The 17,893-nt window shown below is 48.9% G+C and overlaps 1 protein-coding gene across 1 annotated transcript; it reads left to right on the top strand.

The window, feature by feature from the left end:
- The first annotated feature begins 16,612 nt into the window (after positions 1 to 16,612).
- Positions 16,613 to 17,036, top strand: LOC138833739 (E3 ubiquitin-protein ligase RBX1). The gene has a single exon (XM_070032035.1). It carries the CDS (start codon positions 16,620 to 16,622, stop codon positions 16,944 to 16,946), a length of 327 nt encoding a protein of 108 aa, XP_069888136.1. The 5' UTR covers positions 16,613 to 16,619; the 3' UTR covers positions 16,947 to 17,036.
- Positions 17,037 to 17,893: the final 857 nt, after the last annotated feature.

Here is a 17,893-nt window from a genome sequence, read left to right as displayed (position 1 = left end):
AAAAAACTCTCTCTGGTCTCCTTGTGGGATGCAGATATAAAGTTTGTCTGTAGTCTCAGTCCACTGACATGACCAGAATTCCTCATCTTTACCTTCTCCACACCCAGCATCCTTGATGCCAGAGCTTCTGGTGATGGATCAGCATCACCTGGCCACACAAGATGAAGGCAGGGACTTAAGGGTCTGTGACCTATTTCTTACCTAGACTTGCAAACTACCCCCTTCTTTCAAGACCTGTCTGTATCCCGTCTCCGGTGGCAGTTAAGTGCCTCTCACCCCTCTCACCTCTGACCTTCCCGAGCTGGTCCCCTGTAGGGAACCACCATATCCTTCCAATGCCTTCTCTACCACGCACTCCATACATACAGAGGTCTGAGCTCCCTCATCTGCTAAGCCACTGGCCTCTCCTCTGGCCACCCCCCCAAAGTGAGAATGAGGGGTACAGAGGTCTCAGAGATCCACCAAAGACACAGCTCAGGCTTCTGCTCCTTGCTCCCCTGGTGGTCTCTGTTTTCAGGAGCAGGGTGGAGTGGAACTCGCTCTCCTGCCATCTTGCAAAGGCCCAGTGGGAGATGACCACCATGGGCAAGGGTGAACTCAAAGGCAACGCAGCCAGGAGAGGAGCGAGGCCTACGGGAGAATCCACAGCACCTGAGCTGATGAGAATGCATTATGATGGCAGAGAGCGCAGACTAGCTGGAAGTTCAAGTTTCTGGGTAGGAGGACAGAAAAGGAAGCAGGACTATTCACAGAGGAAATTGGCGGGGGGGGGGGGGGGGAGAACAGATGCGGGGAAAACTATATTTGCATTTCTAGAGTGTTCCTCCAAATGTCCAGCCCCTTAAGAAGTTCACACTGGCATTGTTCCACTGTGGCCAGTATCCAGTGCTGCTGCTTTCTCCCCCAGCAGAACTTTCCAGACATCAGTAGGCTCCTCCAAAGTCTTTCTTTCTTTCTTTTTGGACACAGCATGTTGCATGGTGTTCGTGAAGGCCTGAGTCTCCATCCCCAGGCTTCTTGTCTGGTACTCTGAGGAGGACATCAGTGGGGGCTCCTGGCAGGGCCTCCCAAGCTCAGGACCCCTGAGAGCATGTCAGCAGTGCCCTGACGATTGTTCCAGAACCTAAAGAGGGTTTTATGGGGGCGGGGTGGGGGGAGGAAGAGCTGCTCAGCCCCACAGCCCCTGAACCTCACAGATCCCTTCCAACTACCTCTCACTCCTCCGGTCACTAGCCAACAGTGACTCCTCCCCCCACACCCCCCACCCCCAACCTGAAAGGACCAAGGTCCCACCCTCCTTCCCCTTAGGCCCTCCCCCTCCACAGCAGCCATGCTACCTACACACCTCTTCTCCAGAATGTCCTGGGTACTTGTGGGCCAAGTGACATCAGGGTTGTCCCAGATCTGAGCACAGCAGACCCCCACACACAGAAAAGAGGAGGTGCCATGGCCAGGCTAGAGAAAGAAGAGTGGGCCCAGGGGTTGTTATGGTAACCAGGGTTCCCAAGATGGAGGGAAGGGAAGAGAAGGCCTGGCTGCCATGACAACCTAGATGCTCCAGGCAAGCTTTGAAGACAAAAACCACACACACACACACACACACACACACACACACACACACCATGTATCAAAAGATAGCACGTGGACTTCAAGATTCTTCGCAGCCCAGAGAGCCCTGCATGGGACATTGGATGTATGGCAGGTCAAGATCCCCCCAAGTCTTGATGTTGACTTCAAAGATTTTTTTTTCAGGGCCAGGAGGGCTTTGCTTTTCTGGGAAAATAGATGGTTGAGTTTGCCAAATTACAGAGGCACTTGGCAAGCATTTACTAAGTGCCAGAAGGGCATGGTAATCAATGAGACCTAGACCTAGGCCCCAGCTACTTAGGAGGCAGAGATAGGAGGGCCACTGGTCAAGGCCAACCTTGAGACTTTATCTCAAATGCAAGCTAGGCATAATGATGCCTTCCTGTAACCCAGCTCTCCAGAGGCAAATATAGGAGGCTTTTGGTTCAAGGCTGGCCTGAGCAAAAGCACAAAGATCTACCTGAAACACAAGCTAAAACAAAAGGAATGGGTGTATGGCTCAAGTGGTAGAGTGAAACCCCAAGTTCAATTCCTAGTACCTTCAAAAACAACTTTATTTTTAAAAAGACCTAAGCTGTGTGTTCAAGGGAGAAAAATAAACATTCCCCGTGCTTGCAAGACAGCCATGGGATGGAAATAACTTGATATTTTCCAAAGACAGACAGTATCCATTAAAGATCCTTTGATATTTGTTGTTGTTGGACTTGTTTTCTTTTTTCTTTTTAAGATAGAGTCTCACTATGTAGACCAAGCTGGCTTCAGACTTACAATCTTCCTCCCTCAGCCTCCAAGTGCTGGGATTACAGGCATGTGCCTCCATGCCCAGCTGAAGACAGCTTTTATTTATAATCTAAGTGCATATGCCCTGTGAGCAGCCAGCAATCGCATCCCTAAGACTCTGCCTGCAGTAATATTTGTAGCAGAAAAGGGGGTTGGGAATGTGGCTTGGTGGTAGAGTGCTTGCCTGGCATGCATGAAACCCTGGGTTCAATTCCTTAGTACCACATAAACAGAAAAAGCCAGAAGTGGCACTCTGGCTCAAGTGGTAGAGTGCTAGCCTTGAGCAAAAGGCGCTCAGGGACAATTCCCCGGCCCTGAGTTCAAGCTCCAGGACTGGCAAAGAAAAAAAAAAAAAAAAAAAAAAAAGACTGGAAAGAACTTACATGTCCCACGATGGTGGCCAGGTAAATAAGCTTTGCTGTGACCCAAGTATGAGCGTTAGGAGGAGAACAGAAAAGGAATAGGCTGGACTGGATCGGACTTGATCATCAACAGGCAAAGCCTGTTTATTGAGGAATTGCAGGGGCACAGACCTTACCACAGGTTTGGAGGTTGTGCCCGAGAGTTGGGACAGGAGATCCGAGCAAGGAAGCAGAGGTTCATGCAAAAGCCACCAGGTCAAGGGAGGTGGGGGCCTTTCAGGTGTGCCCGCAATGGGATGTTTACAGCTGGGCTTAGGTGGAATGCCCTGCCAGCACTTCAAATGAGTTCACACATACCTGGGATTTTGCCTGGCATCTGTATGGGCCTCGGACAATAGGGTGGGGGTCAATCCTTCAATGAGGATCATTACAAACTCACAGTGGAGGAATGTGAGACTCCCAGGCACAGAGGAGGTTTGACCCTGACAAGGGAAGAGGTGGGGACACTCCTACTTCTGAACCATTCGGACACATTACAGGAGAAAGGATTGTTTTCATAGTTTAAAGAAAACACTTGCACAGCACCAGTGGCTCATGCCTGTAATCCTAGCTCCTCAAGAAGCTGAGATCTGAGGATCCAGGTTCACATCCTGCCTGGGCAGAAGAATCCATGAGACCCTCATCTCCAGTTAACCAGCAAAAAGCCAGAAGTGGAACTCTACAAGTGGTAGAGTGCCAGCCTTAAGTGATAAAGGCAAATGAGAGGGCAAAGCCCTGAGTTCAAGTCCCAGTACCGCACCAAAAACAAAAAAAGACAACAGTCAATATTTAGGAAGAGGTAGCAGGACTTATAGAGGCAAAGTGAAACCCCTTGCTGTTTTAATACACTGCCGAAAAACCCCAGCCAGCAGGCGTTTTTACCAGGAGCTCTAAGGAGCAAGAGGAAAAGAGAGATTAGGAGAAGGCAGCACAAGAGCCAAGTCTGGGAAATACAAAGGGGGGGTGTGTGTGTGTGTGTGTGTGTGTGTGTGTGTGTGTGTGTGTGTGTGTGTGTGTGTGTGTGTGTGTGTGTGTGTGTGTGTGTGTGTGTGTGTGTGTGTGTGTGTGTGTGTGTGTGTGTGTGTGTGTGTGTGTGTGTGTGTGTGTGTGTGTGTGTGTGTGTGTGTGTGTGTATCCGATGGGCACAGAGATGGCCCCAGGCTTTTCTCTAGAAAAGCTAGAAGCACCCCAAGTTTGAAATCAGAAAGTACAGAACCTAACAGAGCTCTCAGGCAGATGAGCAGAGGGAGGTAGCAGAGGCAAGAGTGTCTCTGGAAGCTGCTGGAATCATGTAAGAGAAAGACTCGCTGAGGGCAGGCTAGAGGAGAGGGAATTATGGGAATTATGTCTTAAAGGAGAACAGGCAGACCTTGCAGAGTGCTTCTAAATCCATACGCTTTGACTCTAGGCTTACAGATGGGGAGAGTCCAGCCAGTGGGCTTAGAACTTGGAGGTTTTGCCCTTGAGGAAAGTGGCTTAATGCTTCCTGGACCTTGTCATCTTTGATCTCCACAGCTCTCCTGAACAGCTGGGAAAGCTGAGGCCCCACCTCCTGACCCCTGGCTAGGTCCTACAGGCCAAGACAGGAGGGTCGGGAGGACTCTCTTTGACCTGTGACAGTGAGGATCACATTCTTAGGCCCAGGCCACAGAACAGATGGGAACAGTCTGGCTAGCAGGAAGGAGCAGGGGACAGCACCAGTACTGGGGCACAGGGACCCTGGGAAGGGTGGCCTGCTGCTGCCCCCTCCCCCCGCCCCCTGGGATCATCTAAGAAGTCCTGTGTCAACACAGGCACCTGTGCAGTGACAGTCAGAGCCACTAGACTCAGCACTCAGTGCCCTGCTATGTAGTGCCGGCCTACAGTCCACTTACTCAGCAGGCTGGCCCTGCCCTTGACACTGTGACCAGCTCAGCAGCAGACTCACCTGGGAATCTCCACTCTGCACATGGCCCTCTTCCTGGGGGAAAAAAAAAGGAGGCAAGCCCCCCCACCCCTGCCCCAAGCCGGGGCAACCATCTCTGAGATCCAGTCACCTCTCAGGCTGGCAACGCGCTCCCACTCACCCGATCCTCTGCCTGAACTTCCAAAAGTGAGGACACCCCTGAAGGGGGGGAGGGGCGGGCAACCATAGTGACAATGACCCATAGACACAGCACAGCCTGGAGCAGGGTCTGCCTCCCCCTGTCTCCAGCCCGGGCCTGGGCACCCGGTGAGCTAAACAGGCTAATTTTGGGAGGAAGGGAGGGATGCAGAGCTACAGCCCTGGCTGCAGCAGAGCTGTCGGTGGCTCGGGAGCCAGCCCTGGCTTCCAGGTGGGCGGTGGGCTCAGGCAGCTGGAACGCCAAGACACAGATGTCCCAGTCATTCTTGGATCCGGGCCTGGCCTCTTGCTTTCCCTAATTCCAGTATTTGGCTGTTGCTCTTGCCTAATTCATATTCCAATGTCAACACTGCATAATCTCCCCCAAACAGGAACAACCCTGGACCTGGGAAAGGAGAAGGGACTGTGGAAGAGAGGAGGAGAGGGTGACAGGGCTGGAGGGGGGAGGGGAGAGGGAGAGATGCCTCCCCACCAGCTCCCTACTAGGACAAGACAGTGACCTCCGGGGCCACAAGATGGACCAGGCCAAAGGCCTTTTCTCAATCCCAGAGCAGTGCAGGGGAACCAGAGCTTGATAAGAAAGGGCCTGTGGTTGGCTGGGAAGGTGGCTCAGTGGTAGAGCGCTTGCCTTGCATGCCTGAGGCCCTGGGTTCAATTCCTCAGCACCACATAAGAAAAAAAGCCAGAAGTGGTGCTGTGGCTCAAGTGGTAGAGTGCTAGCCTTGAGCTGAAGAGCTGAGGGACAGTGCCCAGGCCCAGAGTTCAGACCCCACAACCGGACCCCCCCAAAAAAAAAGAAAGGGCCTGTGGTGACCCCACTTTGCAGAGGGGAAACTGAGGCTTAGGAACTAGTCACCCAGATGGAAGTCAGCCAAGCTCTGCCGGAAGCCACACTGTAAGGTGCAGGAGAGTCCTCGGAGCGAGCGAGCGGCAGGGCCTCTGGAGAGTTGGAGGCCCTGGGCCTGGCATCAGCCACCCACCCTCCTCTCACTGGCTCCAACTGCCCTTTCGGGAGCTGGAGGAGGTGGAGCGCTCGCTAATGCTGCAAAGCCGCAGGTACCAAGTTCAAGTCCGGGTCTCAGCCTTCAACAAAAAAGGCTACCCATTCCCTGTGCCACCCCTCCTCTTTGATAGCTCTTATTCTGCTCACTGTCTCCCTCACCCCTCCTGCCCCATCCACCACCCTCCACCCCTCCTGCCCCGCACCCCATTCCCCCCACCCCACACACACACACACACAAGTTCCCAGGCGACTCTCCTCCCTAGCTCAGACCAGCAACTCCCTGGAATTCAGTGACCTCCACCCAAATGGTCCCCCAGAGCCACATCCAGTCAGGCTTCCTGAGGAGGGCTGCTAATAAATATGCGATATTTGCATGCAATTTGCATATGCTTTTCTGGACCTGGAAGGGGATTTTAGTGCCGCTTCTCCAAGGCCCTTATCTCTGCTCCTGAATTCCTTTGAAGCCCCGCTTAGCCTGACCTTGCTCTTCTGTTGCTGAATAACTAACTGCGGGGAGGAGGGATAATTTTAACAATAGTTATTTCCATTTAGTGAACACCTACTGTGTACCAGGCCCTCACAATGGCCATCCAGGGACGGAGTGTTGGAGGAGAACCAGGAAAGACTCCCAGCCAAAGGAGGAGATTGAGAGAGGACTCCCGCCATGGAGTTCTGACCTCCTGAATGTTATTGGACACAGATTTGGGACACTCTATCTTAGGTCTGTGGTTTCCTAAACCTGACCCCAGAATGAGATAAGCTCACTTATTTCTAGACAGTAGGATGTCCAGATTCTCCCCCTCCCCAGCAGGGACAGAGCTGCCCGTCTGGATCGCTGTAACTCGGTCTGTATCTCTACCGGGGAGGGAGGAGGATGCATTGAGCAACAATGTAATTCAAGGCTTTCTCACTGTTTAAGTCACCCTGATCCTGAGCTGGTGGCAGGCAGGATGTTCCTAGGGACAGAAACCAGGTGGGGAGGTCTCTGTTTCACAGATCAAAGGTGGCAGACACTGAGCAAAGAGCTCACCTGAGGGCCCAATGGTCTGTGTTCTTCCCCTGTCATCCTCTAGGGGAGGGGAGGGGGGAAGCACCTCACCAAGGGAAAAGGGACAGAGAGCATGGGGAAGAGATCTGAGGGGCAGCAGGACTCTTGAGTCCACAGGTCATGCTGGGCACCAGTGGCTCATTGCCTGTAATCTTAGCTATTCAGGAGGCTGAGATTTGAGGATTACAGTTTGAAGCCAGCCAGTGCAAGAAAGTCTATGAGACTCTCATTTCCACCTAAACACAAAATAAGCCAGAAGTGGAGCTGTGGCTCAAGTGGTAAAATGCTATCCATGAGAGAAAACAAAAAAAAAACAACTCAGAGACTGCACCCAGGCCCTGAGTTCAAGACCCAGGGTAAATGAAATGGTGAGTAGAATATTAGGGAGTGGTCAGGTCTGAGGAAAACTGAGCAGGCACAGGCCCAACTCACCTGCAGCCTATCTTGATCATATAGCAACACATGCCTAGGTCTTCTAGAGTCTCTGACTTTGCATGAAATGCCAGAATTTAAATTATTACATAAAATATCCCCCATTGTGTATGTTGGCTCAGCGTTTAAGGAAATAGGCAAGCACTGTCCAGGCAAACAATCACTGCTCTTGGTGCCAGCCATTGGCAACAGTGTGCAACCTCTAAACTCCAATTCCAGCAATGATCAGACATGCTCACTGGACTGTGAGCCCCTGAGTTCTGGGACTGGCTGCATTCCTGTCCCCCACCTCCCCCAACCCTCCCCCCAGGCACAGGATCTGTGCACCATCAGTGTTAGGGAATGAGTAAAGGCTGAGCCAGCAAATGCACACCCTGACACACATGCACATGTGCATACATGCACACTCATGTGCATGCACTCACACATATACACACACACACTAGCTCACAGCAGTTCTTGTTTTCTGTAACTTAAAAGTTGCAGAGGTTAGCTGGGCGCTGGTGGCTCACGCCTGTAATCCTAGCTACTCAGGAGGCTGAGATCTGAGGATCGCGGTTCAAAGCCAGCCCGGGCAGGAGAGACCGTGAGACTCCTATCTCCAATAAACCACCAGAAAACCGGAAGTGGTGTTGTAGCTCAAGTGGTAGAGCACCCGCTTTGAGCTGAAGAGCTGAGGGACAGCATCCAGGTCCAGAATTCAAGCCCCACGACCGACAAAAAAAAAAAAATTTGCAGAGGTTACAAGTTAAAACAGATTTCACTTGAACATCAGTGGCTCACATCTGTAATCCTAGGTATTCAGGCTGGTGAGATCTGAGGATCGTGGTTCAAAGCCAGCCCAGGCAAGAAAGTCCACGAGACTCTTACCTCCAATTAGCTGGAAGTGGAGGCATGGTTTAAGTGGTAAAGTCATGAGCAAAAAATCCAAACAAGATGCAATGCCTAGAGTTCAAGTACCAGTAGAGCTTCCTCCATGACACCCAAGTTCCATAGTGTCCGGATCAATGCAGATGGAAGTGGACAATCTGTAGTTTCAGGGTGGCCTCAAGCTCACACTTTTCCTGCCTTAACCGCCAGGATTCTGGGATGACAGATGTGTACCACCACATCAAGCTGGAAACCTGCACTTCTCACCAGCTATCTCAGGAAAATAGATAGATGGGTGGAATAGGTGGATGGGTGGATGAGTGGATAGATGGATGATGAATGGACGATGGATGGATGGATGGATGAGTGAATGATGAATAGATAAGTGGATGGATGAATGATAGATGGGTGGATGGATGAGTGGATAGCTGGATAGATGGATGATGGCTATGTGGATGAGCAATAGGTGGATGGATAGATAGATGATGGATGAGTATATGAAAGGATGAGTAGAGAATAGATGGAGGGTGGATGAGTGGATGGATAATGGGTGAATAGATGGATGGATGATGGATGAGTGGATAGATGGATAGATGAATGAGTAGATAGATGGATAGGTGGAAGGATGAGTGGATGGATGGATGGATGACCAGATGGATGAAATTCACACAGTGTGGACAATATTGTCACCTAGCACTCTCACAGAGGAGCAATTTGGAAATGCTTATTTTAAAAAATACACTCATTGTCTCGGACTATTTTGAGGATCACAATCATCATAAAACCCCCCAGAATGGAGTAGCAATACACGGAAGCAAATTTCTTTGCCACACTGTTTGTAGTTGGCGCCTATCAATTGAGACTGGCACAGAGGAAGGGGAACAAAGCATGGTATCTGTTAGAAGAAAGAAGGGGAGAGCTGTACAAACCCCAGGGACCAGGGGCTCCGAGAAACATGGCTGGGTGAAGTCAGAGGAATTCCAGCATACAAACCGGACTGTCTCAAAGCACATCCCACCAAGAGAAAGAAGACGTTAACAGTAAGATGTCACCATCATAACCTAAGGCAACATTACCAAGAATAGGACAAATAGCTTTCAGTTTCCCTCCAAGAATAATGTCTTTGGACCTAGATATTTATACCTAAATGCATTGTGTCAACCTACTCATGACAAAACAGAAGAGTAACTCAAACTGAGGAATATTGCATAAGGTAACTGTCTTCCTGAGGGTCAAGGTCATGTGAATGACCTTCAAAGAATGACAGAGAATTGCTGAGGGACCATCCTGACTGGCAAGGACTAAGGAGACCTGACAGGTCAAGGCCATGTGAATCCTGGATTGGATCCCAGAACAGAAAAGCATTTATTAATAGAAAACTGGTGAAGTCTGAGCAAAGCTTGTAGATTCCTGAATAGCATCATACCCGTTCATTTCTTAGTCTTAACCATCTGGATAGAGATGTTCATGTTTGAGAAAGTGAAGCAAAGGATATCAGAGAATTCACTGTACTATTTTACCAACTCTCCTAGAGGTCCAAAAATGGCTTCAAAATTTAGTAGTAGTTTATCAACTACAAAAGCTCTTATAGCCAAGCTTCCTGGCCCTGTGCACAGTGTCTTGAGCATTGAAATTGATTGTGTGACAACAGAGCCATTCTCCTACAATTTAGTAACAGGAAAATATACCACGACTCAGCCATTACCCGGTCCTAAATAATCTAAATAACATCAACCAAAAAGATAAAAGATTGGAATCTCCACCCACACTTTGGCCCCAGGTATGTAAATCAATCACAGCAAAGCAAAATCACTAAACCCATCAATAACCAAGGCAAGCACGAAGTTGGCCCTCAAACTGCTAACAACTCTAGAATAAAGGACTTAAGGGATGGTGAAGGGGAAGAAAATTCAAACAATGAGTTTGGTGAAACAGGACAAGAACAGTGAAATTAAGGAGATGACGAAGAAGTGGCCAAACAAATTCAAAGAGGACACACACAACTAGAGAATTCAAACAGGTGAGTGAAATAAAGAAAGCAATGCAGAACATGACAGAGGAATTCAATAAAGATATGGAACTCTTGGGGTGAGGGGAATCAAATAGAAATTCTGGAAAGGAAGAACTCTAAATTGAAAAGAAAAAAAAAATCTCAGTTGGAAGCTTATCCCAGAGAAAAGAACATCAGGAGTTGAAAATAAAACCAAGGAACTAGATCAAAGACACTGAAAAAACACTGAGAACATATAAATGGGATTTACAAGACTTTTGGACTTATTCACTCCCTTGGGTACAGAAGGAAAGATACAAACTAAATGCACAGAGAACCTATTCAATAAAATAATGTCAGCAAAACAAACTAAAGGCATTGAGGAGTTATTCAATAAAATAATACCAGAAAACTTCCTTGATCTCTAGAAAGAGAGTCATCATGTGGAAGAGGCTCACAGAACACCAAACAGGCAAGATCCGAGAAGAAATACCCCTTACACATACTTAAAACACTATCTATGCAAAACAAAGAAAACATATTGAAGACAGCAAAGGAGACTGACACATGTAATGATGAGCTAATTAGAAGAACAGCAAATTTCTCAACACAAACTATCAGTGCAAAGAGGTCCTAGAAGACCATAATTCCATCATCAAATGCCAGCAGAACTATCCTTCATAATGGAGAGAGAAATCAAAACCTTCTGTAGTCAACAAAAGCTATAAGAATTCATGACTACTAAACCTCACCACAAAAGACGTCCTTTAAAAGAAGCTACAGAAGAAAAGCAGAAACCAGGAGAAAAAGGAGAAGATAAACCTGACTAGACAGTAGATTAGCAAAGAAGGAATAGGACAGAAGTAGTATCATAAAGAAGGAACTGAGGGTAGCTTTCAACCATGATTCTTGCTTCCCTGGCTCTGGGAGTGTTAGTGCAATGCATGCATGTGTGCGCGTGTGTGTGTGTGTGTGTGTGTGTGTGTGCTGGTACAAGACTTGAACTCTGGGTACTATCCTTTGGCTTTTTTCTCTCAATGCTGATGTGCTGCTACTTGAGTCACAGCTCCACTTCTAGTGGTTAATTGAAGATAAGAGTCTCACAATCTTTCCTGCCCAGCCTGGCTTTGAACCTCAGTCCTCAGTCCTCAGCTTCCTTAGTAGTTAGGATTACAAGTATGAATTACAACATCATTATTTTGTTATTTCCCTGTCTGAGCCACAGTAACTTCATCTGTAAAATGAGGTGTGAGTAATGGCTCAAGATGTTGGGGTATACAAAAGGTGAACAAATGCAGCAGAGGTACTTACTAGATACTATGTTGAAAATGAACTATACAACTGGTGAGTTGGGATAGGAGAGAAAAACTGGGAGAGAGCAAGGGAAAGGGTGACATTGTCAAAAAAGAAATGAATCCTTTATCTGACTAATGTAACTGTAACCCCTCTGTGCATCACACTTATAATAACTTGTTTTAAAAGAATTAAAATGTTGGCGTGGCAGATAGTGGTGTACGGACACCAACTCGAAAGGGTTCAACAAGGCAAAGCTTCCTTCTGCAAAGGTCAAACTATAGGCCAGAATCTGGCTAGCAAGCACACAAAGCAGGCAGGTTGCACCTTTTTTAATCCCAAACACAACATGCCCCGCCCCTCTGCTCAGATTGGCTAAGATCAGGTTCATAATCTGCTCACAATTGGCTAGTTTGAAGAGGGAAGATGGATTTGATGATCATTAAAAGATTAAAGGTATACAAGCAATCTCAAAAATACCCACTCCCTCTAGTCAGGCGCCAGTGGCTCACACCTGTAAGCCTAGCTACTCAGGAGGCTGAGATCTGAGGATCGAGTCCATGAGACTCTTATCTCCAATAAACCACTAGAAAACCAGACGTGGTGCTATGACTCAAGCAGTAGAGCGCTCTTCTAGAGTTGAGGGATAGCTCCCAAGTCCAGAGTTCAAGCCCCATGACCAACCCCCCCAAAAAAATACTTACACCCTCTGCTGACTTGTTTTTAATACTTAAAAGTATATAATTTGTATTTTTTATTGTTATTATATGGGTGGTGTACACAAGGATTAGTTTCATAAGTCAGGTAAAGAGTACATTCCTTTATTGGACAGTGTCCCCCCTCCCCTCCCCCTCTCTCCCAGTTTCTCCTTCCCATCCCACCCACAAGTTATAGAGTTCTTTTTCAACAGGCTAGTGTTCTCCCTTTGTCCCTCTATTTGGCCCCCTTCCCTTTCCAAAGACAGCTAAATGAACAAAGACGACAAAAAGAAAAGAAAACAAAACAGCAACAAAGAAAAAGCTCTTGTTTCTCTTTCTTGAAATTAATTTTGATAAATATTATTTTATAGGATAAAGGCTCGACACATAGGCCTCTACTGTTTCGTGAACAGTGAAAGGTATATGTCTTCTCAGGTATATCTTAATTCCATCTTGGAAAAACCAGTTAAGACAAAATACATTTCAAAAATCCTTCCTTATCCCAAAGCAGTTCCTCTTTCCCTTTGTGTGCTTGCTTAAATTGTCTTAGCAGAATAATCAAGAGCCAAGCCACCGAGTCAAAGCGAGAACTTTTTTTTTTTTTTTGCTAGGCCAGGGCCCTGTTCCTGAGTTTCTTTGTGCCCACGTGTAGCACTTTACTGCTTAAGCTTTTTTGGGCTTTTTTTTTTGGGGGGGGGGGGGTGATGGGGGGACAGAGCATCCGGTCGTGGGGCCCGAACTCTGGGCCTGGGTGCTGTCCCTCAGCTCTTCAGCTCAAGGCTAGCGCTCTACCACTTGAGCCACAGTGCCAGTTCCGGCTTTTTTCTTTTTTGCTTATGTGGTGCTGGAGGAATCGAACCCAGGGCCTCATGCATGCAAGGCAAGCGCTCTACCACTGAGCCACCTTCCCAGCCCCTGGTTTTTTTATTTTATTTTATTTTATTTTGCTGGTTAATTGGAGTCTCATGGGACTTTCCTGCCCCAACTGTCTTCAAACTGCAATCCTCGGATCTGAGCCTCCTGGGTAGCTAGGATGATGGATGTGAGCCACTGGCACCCAGCCCAAAGCAGGAACTTTTAAGCAACCCACCTTGATAGAAAAGCCAGCTTGTCTCACAGGGGACAATAAGTTCTGCCCAGTTTGAGTTTAAAGGTTCAGCCCATAATCCGGCATGTGGGAACAGGGCGCTTGGCTCACGTGCCTTTGCTTTAGCTGCCATGGGTCTGGCACTCCATGCAACCCTCAGGATACACCACTGGGCACAAGTCTAAGGTAAGAGTTTCCAAAGGCCACTGCACAACGGGGCAGTGGGTGGTCACCCTGCTGACGGGGTGAGAGTGAGCGGCGCAGATTCACAGAAAAGGGTCATTTCTTTAGCCACCCTCTGTGACATTCAAACAGCTCAACTGACCCAACAGGAAGGAAGCCACCCAAGGTGGCTGTTTGGGTGGTGTCAGTGTGGACACCAGGGGTCAATGCAGGTGAGAAGTATGAAGAAGTCAGCTTTTCAAAGGGCAGATGGCTGTCGCTCATATCATCTTTCCTGTTGCCACACACAGCTGCACACACAGCTGGGTGGACATGTGCACACACATGTGTGCACACACACAGGCAGACACATAACAAAACACACAACTGCAGGTACAGATGCATACTGGCCCGGGGCACATCTGTGTGTGTATATATAAACACACACACAGATGCAATATACACTCACAAGCGAGCACACCCACACAGACGGTACATATCCAGATGGCACGCATGCAAGCACACGCTAGCAAAACACACACGTGCTCACTTCCCGGTACCTTAGAATCCAGCAACCATTTCCCTTTGCAGCTGAGCATGTGATATCACAACTGGCCACACGAGGGCGCATGAACTCTAGAAGTCCCAGGTCCCCCGCCCACTGATGCTCAGAGTAGGGTGGTTATGAGGGTCTGCCCTGGCCTTCCAACCCCTTGGAAAGCCAGAGGGAGGGGGACTAGCAGAAGCCTCACCCTGCAGGGAGTATGGTCTGAAAGCGGGGAGTGAGGGAGACACACTGTCACCTCCTGTTTAGGTAGGTAGGATGGGGAAAACCCAGGGCCAAGAAAGGTCTCTTCCCCTGTTTGCCGGACACTGTCCCTAATTTTCTGGCTCAGGGATCCCGAGTAAGCTCCTTCCTTCTCTGTTCCTCGGTTTCCTCATGTGAGAGGCTGACCGAGGCCTCTCCAGTCTCCTCCCGATGCCCCCCCTAGAGCTCTACTTGTATCTATCAGCATCCAGGCTTAGGATTGCTGCTGTTTCTCCCCACAGCTGCCCCCCTCCAGGTCTCTCTGAACCCCTCTAATGATACCTAGTAATAAAAATTAATCCTATCAAACCCTTACCACTGCTTGAAACTGCTTGTTCATTCATCAGCCTATTGGTTTCGTCTCCTTTGGGGGGTTGTTCTATGCGCCCTTGTAAGGCCAGCACCCACAGAGCCTGGAACCCAGGGGCCAGGCCAATACTCTCTGCTCTGCCCAGTTGGCCTCAGGTCTGTGCTGGTGCTGCTCTCTAGTGGCGTCAGTGGGCATTGCACTTGTTTTCTCCAGTGAGCCTTTGGGGCTCACACCCCCGTGTCACATCCTGGGTACTGTCCTGCAGGACTCTGGAGTGGACAGCAAAGGAAGTGGACTCCAGCAGGACCCACCATAGTGGAAAATGATAAGAAAGCTCTTTGGGAAAAGAATGACCATGATTTTTCACTCCAGCACAAGGGGTTTTTGTTTTTTGCTTTCTGTTTTGTTTATGCCTACTTGGGTTTGAACTCAGGGCTGTGCACTCTTTCTTAGCGTTTTTGCTCAAGGTTAGCGCTCTACCACTTAAGCCACAGCTTCACTTCCAACTTTCTGCTGGTTAATTGAAGATAAGAGTGTCTCTGATTTGTCTACCTAGACTGGCTTCAAATCACAATCCTTGAATCTTAGCTCCCTGAGTGGCTAGGATTACAGGCATAAACCACCAACCTGGAAGGCATACTTTTTATTGATATATAAGGGCCTTGGACCATTATGTCCCTACCAGCCCAGCCCATGGGGCAAAGTCACTGTCTCTAGCCGTAAGCAAAAAAGCTCAGAGACAGCACTCAGGCACTGAATTCAAGTCCCAAGACCAGCGCGCGCGCGCGCACACACACACACACACACACACACATTTTCTTTTCCTTTAGGCAGAACTGCAGTTTGAACTCAAAGCTTTACACTTGATATGCTGGTCCTTGACCACTTGAGCCACGCCTCCAGTCTGGCCTTTTACTGGTCAATTAGGGATGAAATCTCAAGCATTTTTCTACTGGGGCTAGTTTCCAAGCTCAGTCCTCCAGATCTCAGTCTCCTGAGTAGCTAGGATTACAGGCCTGAGCCACTGTTGGCCCTGCACTTTTTACATGTTCCAGTCACCCATGGCTAACTGCTACTTATGGACTAAGACAACCCAGAACAGAAAGGAACAACCTCCTGGCCTCAGACAGCCCCTCATTCATTCTCCCACCCACCGGTTAGCACAACACAGCCACATTTGGTACCAATTTGAACACCTTGTATAATGCAAATGATACATGATCCTGGACTATTTTGCCACAGAAATGGATGCAGAGAAGAAAAGTAACACGCAGAAGCCCAGTCCCATTGTGGAGCCTTTTGTTTTAATGTACTTTAAAAAAAATCGCAGCATGATCTCTACTGTTTCCTGGCAGATCTCTGGTCAGTGACCAGCCCAGCACTCCTTCCAGGTGGACTGGCCTTCACCTGACCACATCTCACTTCCTGCCCATGTTATTGATGGCTCTAGGGCTTGGAGAACGCTTGAATGGCATTGTTACGGTACAACAGTGAGAGATTTACAGTTACAGAAGCCATAAAGGTTTAGAGAGCGCCTCCTGGGGGCCGATTCCTCCGGAAGAACTTACAGAGGGGAAGCCACGGCCGCCACAATTATGCCACACTTAAGAAGGCATGTGAACCGAGCACCAGTGGCTCACACCTGTAATCCTAGCTACTCGGGAGGCTGAGATCTGAGGATCGTGGTTCAAAGCCAGCCTGGGCAGGAAAGTCCATGAGACTCTTATCTCAATAAGCCACTAGAAAACTGGTAGTGGCACTGTGGCTCAAGTGGTAGAGCACCTACCTTGAGCTGAAGAGTGCAGGGACAGCGCCCAGGCCCAGAGTTCAAGCCCCACAACTGACAAAAAAAAATGCATGTGTTTCTGGATCACGGCCTCAGACCACTATGGAAATGTCAAGGAGGGGGAAGAGGAATACCAGGGTTTGAACTCAGGGACTGAGCTCTATCCCTTAGCTGGCCCTCTACCACTTGAGCCACAGCTCCACATCCCACTTTTGGGGGCTTCGTTGGAATTTAAGAATCTCTCAGGGTGTGTTTCCAAAATGGCGGCGGCGATGGATGTGGACACCCCGAGCGGCACGAACAGCGGCGCGGGCAAGAAGCGCTTTGAAGTGAAAAAGTGGAATGCAGTAGCCCTGTGGGCCTGGGATATTGTGGTTGATAACTGTGCCATCTGCAGAAACCATATTATGGATCTTTGCATAGAATGTCAGGCTAACCAGGCATCTGCGACTTCCGAAGAGTGTACGGTTGCGTGGGGAGTCTGTAATCATGCCTTTCACTTCCATTGCATCTCTCGCTGGCTCAAAACACGGCAGGTGTGCCCTTTGGACAACAGAGAGTGGGAATTCCAAAAGTATGGCCACTAGAAAAAGAATTCTTCCATCAAGCTTAACTGTTTTGTTATTCATTTAGTGACTAGCCCCTCTTTACTTAATTATACATTAGCTAGAACGGTGTCTTTTCTCCTTTGTCTTTTCATTTTGCTGTTCCTGCAATGATACTGAGTTCTGTGTCAAATAAAGTCCAGTTGGATACTAAAAAAAAAAAAAAAAAAAGGAATCTCTCAGCCTTTTCTGCCTGAGCTGGCTTTGAACTGCCATCCTCAGATCCCAGCCTCCTGAGTAGCTAGGATTGTAGGTGTGAGCCACCAGAGCCCAGGGGCCAGCAGCTTTTTCACAAGAGGTGTTTGCCTCATTTCCAGCCTAGCCCGCCAACACACATGAGCATTTTTACCTCACCAAACCTGACTGCAGCTGCATGCAGGGTTTAGATTCTGGGGGCGAGGTGGCCCAACCCTAGATGAGCTGCCCTAATTGTGCTTAGCCCCAGAAAGGGTAGAAATGCTGACTCACACCTAGACTGGCACATGGATGGCAAAGTCCAGCCTCTCCCACCTTGCAGGACACAGAGCCCACCTGAAGGCCTGAGCCGCCCCAACCCCTCCTCCACCACCTTCTCTCGCTATCTAGAGAGCAGAGCCCCTGCCCCCCTACCCCCCAGCTTTGCATCCATGCTGGGGTCCCAGGCAAACAGGGCTGCAGGATAAAGGAAGAACCATCTTAAGTTCCAAGCCTGTCTCAGACCATCTAACTGTTCTTTTGTCAAGAGCCTTGTGCCAGTGCAGCTCCTGTCCACTGCTTCTGACTCTCCTCTGCCTGGCCTGAGCCGGACCCCATGAAGGGAAGGGAGAGGAGGGAAGGGCGTGGAGGGGATGGAGAGGAAGACAAGGGAGAGTCCAGCCCTCACCCTCATCCAGGTTACCGGGTTTTGGTAAAAGTGAAACTCAGAAAGAGCCACCTGGAAGGTGGCCTGA

This window comes from Dipodomys merriami, unplaced genomic scaffold (assembly GCF_024711535.1).
Source record: "Dipodomys merriami isolate MVZ:Mamm:240054 unplaced genomic scaffold, mDipMer1.0.p SCAF_21, whole genome shotgun sequence".
In the NCBI taxonomy this organism is placed as follows: domain Eukaryota; kingdom Metazoa; phylum Chordata; class Mammalia; order Rodentia; family Heteromyidae; genus Dipodomys; species Dipodomys merriami.
The sequence above is the reverse complement of the archived record's forward strand: the minus strand, read 5'-3'. Positions and strand labels throughout refer to the sequence as shown.